We start from the raw sequence: 14,863 nt of genomic DNA on the forward strand, positions 1-14,863 counted from the left end.
ATGGGAGGGGGGAGGGGCATACAATTTCTACCACAACACCAAAATCCCCAAATCGAACACTACAGCAGCCGACAGGAGATAGACCTCTCATGTGCGTCGTAATTTTACTGCCCAAAGAATGGAGGGCGGCTCCTTTGTTATGGGAAAATGAATGGGTCATTAAACTAACTTCCTCTGTGGTTCACAACAGACTCTTTAACTTCAACAAAGTCTTCTAATGTCGACTTCTCCCTCTGCTGAGGCAGGGGATTTTGAATTTCAAAGCAGCAGTTTGAGCTCCAGTGAACACTTGTGGCAGCGCCGTAGCGAAATTGCAGCATCGGCTCAATTTAGTGTTAGTGTTAGCAATGTGGCTCTTGTGTAAGATTAGGTCAGTTAGCAAAACATATAATCCTCCTGTAAAATGGCACTTTATCTCTCATCCCAACTGCAGTATAAACTGCAGAAATGACCGGTAAACGGATCATTTTCGTGGGCACAGGCGGGAAAAAAGAGATTCACCTTTTTTTGGTCAAAATGACCTTAACACATTCAGCGCCAGACCCGGGATAAGTCGGGTTAACTCGCCATCGCTTGAGCGCCAAACCCGAGAAAACCCGGGTTTTAATCGTTATTTCTTTTATTCGCTATATCCATTCATAATTCATCCATCCAGCCTGATGTTATCATTGGGAATGGCTCTGAGATCGCTAACGGCCAATACTACCGCCTAACGCCTTGCGGCTGGTATTGCACATCATTGGAATCCCTCTGGCTTGGGCTGTACGCTGATCTAAGAAGTCCGGTCCAGGTTTTCCTTCTCTGGCATGAGTAACATTTATAACACATGGATTGGGGACACTCGAGTTCACTCGGTTCATGTGTTTTGGTGGATAACGTTGGACACACGACCGCGATCAATATTTGGAATGGCGATCAGATAATTGGATTATTCTTTTTGCAGTACATCATAGACGAGGTAAGGACTATATGTTATCAATCTTGGGTTGATCCGATGATTTTTTCCCCGCGATCGCAGCGTGTGTCTGTAATGTACTGTGTAATGTATGCCGTTGGTGGCGCTCGAAGCATAGAAACCCCCCCCCCCCCACCCTTTCGTGCATGCATGATGAAACATAAAACCGATAATCTAGCGTTGATTTCAGAATGATTCTTGATCCAGGCGAGAAATGGCACGATTTGCAGTAAATCGCTGTTTGCCGGAGTTTCCTGGGATTACACAGGATCACTCTAAAACTATACTCATATTCACCACGGTATAAAACGAAAATGTATGGATGAAAAAAGTATCGGTTTTTTGCATGTTGACCGGAAGAAACTCACTGACAATCAACGTTGTTATTAGATCCATAGGTATAATATTTAATATAGGTTTAGCACTGCAAACACCGGAACTTATCCCCATTGAACAGAGCGCTGGCACACAACAGCCCAACGCCCATAGCAACCTCTGGTGCTGAACCTGTTAAGAGGTCTGTTGTGTTCAAAAGAATATTTTGAATCGGTTTTAATGGGTTACCAGTCAGTAGTTTCTAAACCCTTTACAATGTTTGAATTTGGAGTGTAGTTTGATTTCATGCCATGTACTGTATATGAACAACTTGAAGAATGAAAGGAAAAACTCTGGCCATCGTCGCCTTACTAACATAGAGTAGGACGACCGCATACTGACACCACCTGTCACGGGACCAGGACTACTTGTCGGCACAGTCAGAGCAGAGGATGTCCCGCCCCTTGGCGACAAAGCGCTTGTTGGATAGGCTGAGGGAGCACTTCTTACAGTTGAAACAATACTCGTGCCAAGAGCTGCCTTCGTACTTCACCACGTTAACACCTTTACCGAAACCTGCATGAAGAGAAGACGGGGAATAGTCAAGTCAAGTTGATCTTTATACCGATTGATGTACAGATTTAGATCCATGATGGAACAAGTTTAAGTTTAAGTGTATTATTTGCACATATAAATAAAAATACAATAAAAATGTAAACAATATTCATACAGGAAAAAAATAAGAACAATGATTATGCAAATACAAGCAAAGGAAAACACATTACAATTTGCATGGACATTGGTTGCAGGTTAAGATGCATAACAGTGAATACACCGAAAGTGTTGTAAATATTTGCTAATTAAGGTCCTTTTAAGATGTTTTTTTAAATAATGATAATGTAGATGTTGACTGTAGTGATGGAAGTAGATTGTTCCAAAGAGATGGTCCTCTGTATTTTAATGTGTATTGATTAAGAGAAGTCCGACAATATGGCAGATGGAAGTCCTTGTGAGTGTCGTGAGAGTCGTGTTGGGTGGAATAAGAGTGAATATCTGAGGAAAGCTTAAAGAAATTCTGGAAAGAGCTAGGTAGGTCATCAGTTAGGTGTGCATATATATTATTTAACAACACACCCTGACCTCAGCCCTCAATGAAAATATCCCCCCTAACCAGGGTTTTTATAGAACAAGGCTTCGGTCACCGATTCAGAAGTGCATAAAGATATATAAATATATATAATAATAAATAGAATGGATCCAGCGCTGCCATGGCACTGTCCTGTGGGTGCGAAATATCCACATTGTTGTGAAGGAAACATCAGTGGCTAGACCTTTTTCTTCTGAGGACCTTGCCCCTAACCAGGATGGTGAGGCGTACAGTACATTGTGCCTGTATGTCTGCCTGCTTTCCAGTCTGTCTGTTGTAGTTTTGTCTGAACAAATGGCTTAGTAAATCTGTCTCAGACAAGGATATCTTTATTAAGGGCTACAATGTTTTTGTTGTGATCGCCCCAGGATGAATTCCATGCTCTGTGTCCATCAGCAAGCAGGTTGAACTCTGTGCCCGGAAGCTTCAGTTCACTCAGGGTCAGTCTCTCACCATCATTGGATGTTATGAATGGACTGCATTGATTGATGTTTTTTATTCGTGTGTCTTACATACAGATGTATTCCCAGCCCATATGGGCTTACAAGACAAATAAACAATAAGTATATAGTATACTTAACAATAAGTATATAGACCAAGATGGCTGCAAATTTTTTTAGAAAATAAAACATAACAAGCTGTAAACAATGTACTTCAAAGAAAGAGGAATTCATATAAAATTATATAGGATATAATGTGTTTTGTGTGCCATGCTTTCTCCAAAAATCCTGCAAAACTGAAAATCTCCTCCACAAAAAACCAACTCAACATATAACTCTCAGACTGCCAAAACAAATCCGGATTTACTAATTGAACTTCTCAAATCTCTAAAATAAAACCCTACTCAAGTCGGGGTACAAGGGGCAGTGAAAAACAAAATTAAATTCATCCTCCACCACTCCCAGATCACAGAGAACACACAAAAGCTCCTCCTCAGGTTTACCTTGGAATCTACCCACTTCCACAGCCAATGGCAGGGTGCCAGACCCCAACTAGGCACACAGAGACCTCTGTCCTCTCTTTAATCTAACATTACATGAGGTTCAGTAAAGAAATTATCTTTAATTTCAACATATTTTCTATGTTTAGGTTTCTTCCATATCTCGACCTTCCACTTATCCTGATGTATTGTTGAACATTTTGGTTTAATTATATTAGCCTTACACTGCAGATTATTCATAAAAATCATACTTAAATCAGCAGAAGAAAAAATCATGGAAATCTCTCTTGACCAGGAATTTACCGTGTGCTCTGTCCCAGTTAAATATATTTTTAGTCACCCTGTCGCGTCTATGCCTTCTACAACGCTGTTCGGTTTCCGGGTTCCTCTGATTGGCCACTAAGCCCACGTGACCCTACGCTAGCACGCCCCCCAGTTATCGCTTACGCCCGCACATGCGCATGAGCTGTGAAGCGCCAGCGGGGCGATGCGGTGGTTTCTCCCCGGCTTCCGTGCGCCGCGCTGCCGCCGGCTTGACTCGGTCCAGCTCCAGCAGCAGCGGCCGTCTTCCGTTGTAGAAGCCCTTTCAATGACAGAGCTCTCATATTTGCGAATGCATAAACTATATCTTAAATTATGGCTATGTGTCTAATATGGCCGTCGCTTATCAATGACTTCGCAAATATGAGAGCTCTGTCAATTGATAAGCGACGGCCATATTAGACACATAGCCATAATTTAAGATATAGTTTATGCATTCGCAAATATGAGAGCTCTGTCATTGAAGTGGGTGGTGGTAGCGTAACAACGTTCACCCTGATGTAAAGTAGCGATTTTTTATTAGTTTGTCATGACAAACCAATTACATAATCCAACATATGTGTAAAGAAACAACATATTCCAGTTAACGGTATATTTTTTTAATGATTCATTACGGTATAAATTAGGTTAACTGGAGCTGCGTATTGCTGGCTCTCATATTTGCGAATACAACAGCGTTCACCCTGATGTAAACAAAACAAGTCTGTTATGGTTTGTAACCGACCCCAATCGCACAACACAAGACAGGTATGATGGTTTGCCAAGAAACAGATATTTATTGAACAACAGGGAAATACAGGGAAAAGGGCACTGTCCCTTTAAGGGAGAATCACAAATACAGGAATATAATATGAGGGGAAGGAAAGGTGCCTTTAAGTGGCGGGCAGGAAAAGGGAACACTAAGGGAAAGTAAGGGAACGCCTAAGGGAAGGTTAAGGGAACGCCTTGGGACAGAGGAACTAGAGACTAGGTAAACCAGGGACAAGGAGAACTAGGGAGAGAGGACAAGGGACTAGGAGAGCTAGGGAACAGGAGAAACGGGGACTAGGGGAAACTAGGGACAAGGAACTAGGTGGAACTAGAAGGGGAGAACTTGGGACCAGGAACTAGGTGGAACTAGAAAGGGGAGAACTAGGGAACAGGAACTAGGTGGAACTAGAAGGGGAGAACTTAGGACCAGGAACTAGGTGGAAACTAGAAAGGGGAGAACTTGGGAACAGGAACTAGGAGGAACTAGAAAGGGGACTGAGGCCCGCGGAGGCGGGCTGGGGAACAGGGAGGAACTGGGAGGACGGGTGGAAATCATCTGGGCCGCTCTGCAGGACAGAGGAGATAGTTAATGCACAAAAGGGAAAAAACAGAGCAGGTGCAGAACAGTCCAAATAACAAAGTGAACAAAGTAATAATATCTTCGTGTGACAAACACACAGGGGGAGATGTAAAGTCCAAAAATACTATTCTAAGTGAGAACCAAAAACAGAGGCATTACGCTGGGAGATGAAATGTCCAAACAAACTAACAGAGGCAATACGCTGGGAGATGAAATGTCCAAACAAACTAACAGAGGCAATACGCTGGGAGATGAAATGTCCAAACAAACTAACAGAGGCAATACGCTGGGAGAGTGACATCACAATCTAAACTCACCCAGGCGTATGCGTAAAGGTACAGGAACAGCAGCGGGAACGGGGGCAAGGACACTACGCTGGGTGAGTGACATCACAATCAAAACTCACCCAGGCGTGTGCGTAATGGTACGGGGACAGCAACGGGAACGGGGGCAAGGACACTACGCTGGGTGAGTGACATCACAATCAAAACTCACCCAGGCGTGTGCGTAATGGTACGGGGACAGCAACGGGAACGGGGGCAAGGGCACTACGCTGAGTGAGTGACATCACAATCAAAACTCACCCAGGCGTATGCGTAAAGGTACAGGGACAGCAACGGGGCGAGGGCATCGCCACCGGGTGGCTGGCTGTCCGAGCCGAGGGGCAGAGTGCTGGAACAGTGGCGGTGACGAGGGCATCGTCCACCGGGTAGCCGCTGTCGGAGCCGAGGAACAGAGTGCTGGAACAGTGGCGGTGACGAGGGCATCGTCCACCGGGTAGCCGCTGTCGGAGCCGAGGAACAGAGTGCGCGCCACACCTTGGTGTGCGCGTCGGAACAGGGAGCTGGAAACAGTGGCGGTGGCGAGGATGTCGTCCACCGGGTAGCCACTGTCGGAGCCGAGGAACAGAGTGCGCGCCACACCTTGGTGTGCGCGTCGGAACAGGAAGCTGGAACAGTGGCGGTGGCGAGGATGTCGTCCACCGGGTAGCCACTGTCGGAGCGAGGAACAGAGTGCGCGCCACACCTTGGTGTGCGCGTCGGAACAGAGGCGGTGGCGAGAGCGTCGTCCACCGGGTAGCCGCTGTCGGAGCCGAGGAACAGAGTGCGCGCCACACCTTGGTGTGCGCGTCGGGACAGTGGCGGTGGCGAGAGCGTCGTCCACCGGGTAGCCGCTGTCGGAACCGAGAGACGCCTCGGGGTGCGTCTGCGAGGAGGAGTGTGCCAAGCTCGAAGGTCTGGAAGATGCGCGTCAGTGCGCTGGAACGGAGGAGTGTGCCAAGCTCGAGGGTCCGGGAGATGCGCGTCAGTGCGCTGGAACGGAGGAGCGTGCCAAGCTCGAGGGTCCGGGAGATGCGCGTCAGTGCGCTGGAACGGAGGAGCGTGCCAAGCTCGAGGGTCCGGGAGATGCGCGTCAGTGCGCTGGAACGGAGGAGCGTGCCAAGCTCGAGGGTCCGGGAGATGCGCGTCAGTGCGCTGGAACGGAGGAGCGTGCCAAGCTCGAGGGTCCGGGAGATGCGCGTCAGTGCGCTGGAACGGAGGAGCGTGCCAAGCTCGAGGGTCCGGGAGATGCGCGTTGGTCTAGATGTGCGTCAGGACGAACAGCTGCGCTGGGGTCTGCAGTGGAACGCTGAGGTGCCTCCCGTGGAAGTTACAGGGAGCGCAGAACAGTCTCCTCCACAGGCTACGGCGACAGCAGACGAAGGCTGGAGCAAACATCTCAAGGCTGGAGAGGTCCATCTTACAGCATTGGTAGACCAGAGGATCTCCCGAAAAGAGTCTAGATGTTAGGAATATGACTCGGCATGAATACAACACGACCCCACGCCAAAACGAGGGGAAGCGCCCTGGTATTTAAAGCCCACAGGGGGACTAATTAGCCTGCCACCACAGGTGCGAGAGATAATAGAATATCAAACAGGTGTGGCCACTAAGGGTAAGGAACGAGAGGGTGGGGGCTAGAGAGAGTGAGTAGGGAATTCCTAACAGTAGGCTTAAAGAAGACAGAGAATAGGGAATTCCTAACAGTAGGCTTAAAGAAGACAGAGAAAAGGTAGTGAGCAGCGGGCAAAACCTCACAGTATCCCCCCCTCCAACGGGAGCCACCCGGCGACCCAAAACAAATACAGACAGAGTGGCAGGGGGCAAAACAAGAGGTACTGGCCAAGCCAGCAGGGGAGGCCACCACAAGAGTGGGGCTAGCAAAAGAAACAGGGTCGCCGAGGGGTAACTAGGGTAGCAGAGGGGCAACTGGGGGAACTGGTCTAGAGGAACTGGGTCTAGAGAACTGGTCTAGAGAACTGGTCTAGAGAACTGGGCTAGAGAACCGGGCTAGAGAACTGGTCTAGAGAACTGGTTTAGAGAACTGGTCTAGAGAACCGAGGGGCAAGCAGGGTAGCAAAGGGTTAACCATGGAAGCACCGGGAAAGGGCTAGCAGAGGGAAGGTTAGCTGCCAGGGCACTGATAGCTACAGGGCCTATGCTAGCTGTAATGCTACATCAACATAGAGGCTGCGCAAGCTGCCGGAGCCAGGCTAGCAGAGGGAAAGGGTAGCTGCCAGGGCACTGATAGCTACAGGGCCTATGCTAGCTGTACTGCTACATCAACATAGAGGCTGCGCTAGCTGCCGGAGCTAGGCTGGCAGACAGGGCTGGACCAGCATGAGAGCACAAGCTAGCTGGAAGGACAGTCCTAGCTGTGTGAGAAAAACTGACCTTGCTAGCTGAAAGGGCAGTCCTAGCAGTGGGATATACTACACAAAAAAGGTGGAGGCCATGCAGAGGGACCGGGTTAGCTGCTTGGGCCTGGCTAGCTACAGGGCCCATGCCAGCTGCAAGGCTGCATAAACATAGAGGCTGTGCTAACAGCCGGGGCCAAGCTAGCAGACCGGGGCTCTGCTGAGGGACTGGGTTAGCCGCCAGGGCATGGCTAGCTACAGGGGGATCAAACAGGGCAAAACGGGAAGCAAACAGGGGAGCTAACCGGGGAGACTAACAAGCTAAACAGGACTAACAGGGAAGCTAAACTGGGCAAACAGGGAAGCTAACAGGGCTAACAGGGGAGCTAGAGGGAACAAGAAAAAAAAAGGCAAACTCAACATACACAGTCTGTGCTGGCTGGGGTCGTAGACTTGGTGGGGTCGTACTGTTATGGTTTGTAACCGACCCCAATCGCACAACACAAGACAGGTATGATGGTTTGCCAAGAAACAGATATTTATTGAACAACAGGGAAATACAGGGAAAAGGGCACTGTCCCTTTAAGGGAGAATCACAAATACAGGAATATAATATGAGGGGAAGGAAAGGTGCCTTTAAGTGGCGGGCAGGAAAAGGGAACACTAAGGGAAAGTAAGGGAACGCCTAAGGGAAGGTTAAGGGAACGCCTTGGGACAGAGGAACTAGAGACTAGGTAAACCAGGGACAAGGAGAACTAGGGAGAGAGGACAAGGGACTAGGAGAGCTAGGGAACAGGAGAAACGGGGACTAGGGGAAACTAGGGACAAGGAACTAGGTGGAACTAGAAGGGGAGAACTTGGGACCAGGAACTAGGTGGAACTAGAAAGGGGAGAACTAGGGAACAGGAACTAGGTGGAACTAGAAGGGGAGAACTTAGGACCAGGAACTAGGTGGAAACTAGAAAGGGGAGAACTTGGGAACAGGAACTAGGAGGAACTAGAAAGGGGACTGAGGCCCGCGGAGGCGGGCTGGGGAACAGGGAGGAACTGGGAGGACGGGTGGAAATCATCTGGGCCGCTCTGCAGGACAGAGGAGATAGTTAATGCACAAAAGGGAAAAAACAGAGCAGGTGCAGAACAGTCCAAATAACAAAGTGAACAAAGTAATAATATCTTCGTGTGACAAACACACAGGGGGAGATGTAAAGTCCAAAAATACTATTCTAAGTGAGAACCAAAAACAGAGGCATTACGCTGGGAGATGAAATGTCCAAACAAACTAACAGAGGCAATACGCTGGGAGATGAAATGTCCAAACAAACTAACAGAGGCAATACGCTGGGAGATGAAATGTCCAAACAAACTAACAGAGGCAATACGCTGGGAGAGTGACATCACAATCTAAACTCACCCAGGCGTATGCGTAAAGGTACAGGAACAGCAGCGGGAACGGGGGCAAGGACACTACGCTGGGTGAGTGACATCACAATCAAAACTCACCCAGGCGTGTGCGTAATGGTACGGGGACAGCAACGGGAACGGGGGCAAGGACACTACGCTGGGTGAGTGACATCACAATCAAAACTCACCCAGGCGTGTGCGTAATGGTACGGGGACAGCAACGGGAACGGGGGCAAGGGCACTACGCTGAGTGAGTGACATCACAATCAAAACTCACCCAGGCGTATGCGTAAAGGTACAGGGACAGCAACGGGGCGAGGGCATCGCCACCGGGTGGCTGGCTGTCCGAGCCGAGGGGCAGAGTGCTGGAACAGTGGCGGTGACGAGGGCATCGTCCACCGGGTAGCCGCTGTCGGAGCCGAGGAACAGAGTGCTGGAACAGTGGCGGTGACGAGGGCATCGTCCACCGGGTAGCCGCTGTCGGAGCCGAGGAACAGAGTGCGCGCCACACCTTGGTGTGCGCGTCGGAACAGGGAGCTGGAAACAGTGGCGGTGGCGAGGATGTCGTCCACCGGGTAGCCACTGTCGGAGCCGAGGAACAGAGTGCGCGCCACACCTTGGTGTGCGCGTCGGAACAGGAAGCTGGAACAGTGGCGGTGGCGAGGATGTCGTCCACCGGGTAGCCACTGTCGGAGCGAGGAACAGAGTGCGCGCCACACCTTGGTGTGCGCGTCGGAACAGAGGCGGTGGCGAGAGCGTCGTCCACCGGGTAGCCGCTGTCGGAGCCGAGGAACAGAGTGCGCGCCACACCTTGGTGTGCGCGTCGGGACAGTGGCGGTGGCGAGAGCGTCGTCCACCGGGTAGCCGCTGTCGGAACCGAGAGACGCCTCGGGGTGCGTCTGCGAGGAGGAGTGTGCCAAGCTCGAAGGTCTGGAAGATGCGCGTCAGTGCGCTGGAACGGAGGAGTGTGCCAAGCTCGAGGGTCCGGGAGATGCGCGTCAGTGCGCTGGAACGGAGGAGCGTGCCAAGCTCGAGGGTCCGGGAGATGCGCGTCAGTGCGCTGGAACGGAGGAGCGTGCCAAGCTCGAGGGTCCGGGAGATGCGCGTCAGTGCGCTGGAACGGAGGAGCGTGCCAAGCTCGAGGGTCCGGGAGATGCGCGTCAGTGCGCTGGAACGGAGGAGCGTGCCAAGCTCGAGGGTCCGGGAGATGCGCGTCAGTGCGCTGGAACGGAGGAGCGTGCCAAGCTCGAGGGTCCGGGAGATGCGCGTTGGTCTAGATGTGCGTCAGGACGAACAGCTGCGCTGGGGTCTGCAGTGGAACGCTGAGGTGCCTCCCGTGGAAGTTACAGGGAGCGCAGAACAGTCTCCTCCACAGGCTACGGCGACAGCAGACGAAGGCTGGAGCAAACATCTCAAGGCTGGAGAGGTCCATCTTACAGCATTGGTAGACCAGAGGATCTCCCGAAAAGAGTCTAGATGTTAGGAATATGACTCGGCATGAATACAACACGACCCCACGCCAAAACGAGGGGAAGCGCCCTGGTATTTAAAGCCCACAGGGGGACTAATTAGCCTGCCACCACAGGTGCGAGAGATAATAGAATATCAAACAGGTGTGGCCACTAAGGGTAAGGAACGAGAGGGTGGGGGCTAGAGAGAGTGAGTAGGGAATTCCTAACAGTAGGCTTAAAGAAGACAGAGAATAGGGAATTCCTAACAGTAGGCTTAAAGAAGACAGAGAAAAGGTAGTGAGCAGCGGGCAAAACCTCACAAAGTCATTGATAAGCAACGGCCATATTAGACACATAGCCATAATTTAAGATATAGTTTATGCATTCGCAAATATGAGAGCTCTGTCATTGAAAGGGCTTCTACAACGGAAGACGGCCGCTGCTGCTGGAGCTGGACCGAGTCAAGCCGGCGGCAGCGCGGCGCACGGAAGCCGGGGAGAAACCACTGTATCGCCCCGCTGGCGCTTCACAGCGCGAGAGTGTAAAGTCGCGGCTCATGCGCATGCGCGGGCGTAAGCGATAACTGGGGGGCGTGCTAGCATAGGGTCACGTGGGCTTAGTGGCCAATCAGAGGAACCCGGAAACCGAACAGCGTTGTAGAAGGCATAGACGCCACCCTGTCATCTGGCAGCTGGACCAGGCGGTTCCATAACCTACTATAACCATTTCACATTTTAGCTTGACCAAACATGTCCAACCCATGTCCCCTTCTATAGCCCCTTTTGCTGTATATTTATGGATTCCCAAGAAGTATCTCATGGCACGGTTCTGGATAGCATTACATTCAGGTGCATCATCAAAACCCCATACTCCAGCAACATAAAATAAAACAGAACAAACCATTGAATCATAGTTGTGTAAATGTTGAAAACCCAAGGTCAGTGCAGACATTCATTTTACTCAACACACCCCCTAGCGCCCTTCTTGCTGACTCAGACAGTATTTTCCGTCCTTCTATGAAGCTCATGTACTCATTAACTCATTCAGCGCCAATCACGAGTATAGTCGGGTTAACTCGCCATCGCTTGAGCGGCAATCACGAGTATAGTCGGGTTTTGGTCGTTATTTCTTTTATTAGCGATGTCCATTCATTTTCATCCATCCAGCCTGATGTTCTCGTTGGGAATGGGTCTGAGCTCGCAAAAGGGCAAATACCGCCCCCTACGCCTTCCGGCTGGTATTGCACTCCACTGGGAATGGTATAGTTTTTTTTCTGGGATGATCCAAACCGTGCGGGCATGGTTTAAATAATCAGGCAAGGTAACCTGATTTCAACAATACATACAATACCCCCCCCCCCTCATATGCAATGCTGTTGAACGTGGCACGGACCTCCGCGCCCAGTACTTCAAATGGCAATCAGATAATTGGATTATTTCTTTTGCATTACATCAGATACAAGGTAAGGACATTATATATACATTTGATCATTGATCTGATGTGTATTTCTACCCCGATCTACGCTGTATCTGTGTGTGTATGTGTGGCTGTTTTCCGTTGGGTGGGGGGGGGGGGATGCGCCGCCCTACGAGGGCCATTTCATGTATGCACGAGGAAGGACAATAATGATGATCTAGCATTGATTTCAGGAAGATTCGATCAGCTAAAAAATTACAACGTGTTTTGTGTATTCCACTAAAGGGCTATTATCGCGTCTTTCTCTGGAATGACTAGAAATCACCAAAACTATACTCGTATTCAAAACGGTATCAAACGGAAAAAACAATCCGTTTTGTACATGTTGACTGCAAGCAACTCACTGATAATCGACGAGTGTATTAGACCCATAGCCATAATTTAAGATATATTTTAATCCCATTGATTAAAGCAGTGGCGCTCTAGTGCCCTCTCGCGCACTTAAGCATGGCGGTCAATGAGTTAAAGATAAAACCAAGATATTTATAAGAGTATGTGTAAGTCAGGGGCGTTGGTCCAAATTGAAACCTATGGTTACTCTGCTGTTCATGTTTTTTCCTGAAGTGCATAATCTGTGTTTTTTCACTGTTAATCGCAAGTCTCCATTTCCTGCACCAAGAACTCATAATATTCAACATGTTTTTTTTCATTCAGTAAATCTCTTCTCACACTCCCTTGCATTTCAGAAAGAAAAAAATGCAGCTGCATGTAAAGTAAGCCATAGTCCATTTAATTTATTATTCCAATAAGGTTGTTTGGTCTTATAATACTTCTTGGGCGTACAGCCTTTCTTTATAGCACAGTGTTGACCAATTTCTTTATGCAGAAAACTATATAAGCTAAAAGAGACTACATAATATATATGCTTTTATCCAAAGCGCTTTACAACTTATGCCTCGCATTCACCCATTCACTCACACATTCACACACCGATGGCAGAGGCAGCCATTCAAGGTTCCAGTTCAGTGTCTTGCTCAAGGACACTTCGACACGCTGCTGGGAGGAGCTGTAATTGAACCGGGAACCTTCTGATTGCCAGACAAACGATCTACCTCTTGAGAGAGTGCTGCTAATTTCTTGGCCAGGGCAGTGATGGCACCCTTGTGAAAGAGATCCTTGATCTCAAGGGGCTAAATAACTGGTTAAAAGATAATAATAATAATAATAATGATAATAATAATAATAATAATAATAATAATAATAATAATAATAATAATAATAATAATAATAATAATAATAATAATAATAATAATAATAATAATAATAATAATAATAATAATAATAATAATAATAATAATAATAATAATAATAATAATTGTCCTGACCTGTGATGGGATTCTGGCAGCCACTGCATTTCTTAGCCACGGAGCTCTTGTAGCAGTCAACACAGAACACCTGGTCTTCATGATTAGTGAAGCTGGTCCCTGCCAGTGTTTTGGAGCAGGAGCTGCACACAAAACAGTGGCTGTGCCACGGCTGGTCCTGGTAGTTCACTCCACCTGTAGATATAGGCTGAGAGGAGAGGAGAGGAGAGGAGAGGAGAGGAGAGGAGAGGAGAGGAGAGGAGAGGAGAGGAGAGGAGAGGAGAGGAGAGGAGAGGAGAGGAGAGGAGAGAAGAGGAGAGGAGAGGAGAGGAGAGGAGAGGAGAGGAGAAGAGAAGAGAAGAGAAGAGAGGAGAGGAGAGGAGAGGAGAGGAGAGGAGAGGAGAGGAGAGGAGAGGAGAGGAGAGGAGAGGAGAGGAGGGGAGAGGAGAGGAGAGGAGGGGAGGGGAGAGGAGAGTGTAATAATTAAAACTGTAACTGTATTAATAACTGCAATGATTATTAGTAGTGTGCTATTTCCATGTCCCTACGGATTCTTGTCCCATGTTACTTTATTACTCAAGTCTACCAGAAGCCAGACTGACACAGACCAGGATAAAGATTTGCATTGAAATGATTTGCTTTCGCATTCATTTAAAATAATATTAGTGTGTAGTAGTAGTAGTGTGTGTGTGTGTGTTGTGTGTGTGTGTGTGTGTGTGTGTGTGTGTGTGTGTGTGTGTGTGTGTGTGTGTGTGTGTGTGTGTGTGTGTGTGTGTGTGTGTGTATAAATGAATTAACCTGTGTGCCTATATTTTCACTGTTGTCTCAGCAACCGGGAAACTGAGTAGTAAACAGATTTCACCATTGAAATCTACGTTAATTGTACATCATAACCAGCTAGTGTTTCAGTTTCAAGTTGCGTTTTGAGAAATCATAACCTGATTTGCAGGCACGCTTGTGGGCCCTGGCCAAGACGCCAACATACATAAAATGTTCACCAGTAATGAATGAAGTGTATAGCAGAGCAGTACAGTGGGTCAAGATGTTTAAGAGCAGATTTGGAGGCGGATTTATAAATGATGTCTGAATAGTCAAAGATGAGAGTTTCTCTGAATGGGTGAAGCTGCTCTTGTTTCCAAAAAGGAAACCTAGTCTGGAGTTTACTTTGGGGAGCAAGTGGTTAATGTGGGTGGTGAAAGAAAGGGTGCTATCAAGCCAGATATCGAGGTATTTGTAGGAAGAAATTCAATTCAAATCTGTCTTGTGTGAAAGGTATTGTTTTCTTAGTGTTACGTAATAAGTGTAGATCAGTGAAGGCTTGTTGTATAATGGTGAAGCTGATCTGAAGGTTTTCCGTAGCTGAAGGGCCAACCAAGTGACACTGGCTCAATGACATTGACTGCACTGCACTAGTCCGTACTGGATCTCTGCACACTTCACTTTATATATATATATATATATATGTATTTTATTTATTGATTAATCCCCCACTGCACTGTTTTCGTTTCTTGTCTGTGTTGGTGTTTGTTTACTGTGAAAAAAGAAA

At 48.2% G+C, this 14,863-nt stretch overlaps 1 protein-coding gene across 1 annotated transcript in view; it reads right to left on the bottom strand.

Annotated features, from left to right (window-relative positions):
- Nucleotides 1–1,101: 1,101 nt before the first annotated feature.
- LOC311233077 (four and a half LIM domains protein 1-like) overlaps nt 1,102–14,863 on the bottom strand; it is a 43,165-nt gene continuing 29,403 nt past the window's right edge. Inside the window, exons 5-6 of the mRNA XM_084319949.1 lie at nt 13,339–13,525; nt 1,102–1,846 (exon numbers count right to left, since the gene is read on the bottom strand). Coding sequence (XP_084176075.1) covers nt 1,695–1,846; nt 13,339–13,525 — 339 coding nt within the window. The 3' untranslated portion in view covers nt 1,102–1,694. The remainder of the gene's footprint in view (nt 1,847–13,338; nt 13,526–14,863) is intronic.

The sequence above is a fragment of the Notolepis coatsorum genome, assembly GCF_963971535.1.
Source record: "Notolepis coatsorum genome assembly, chromosome: 8".
Classification (NCBI taxonomy): Eukaryota; Metazoa; Chordata; class Actinopteri; order Aulopiformes; family Paralepididae; genus Notolepis; species Notolepis coatsorum.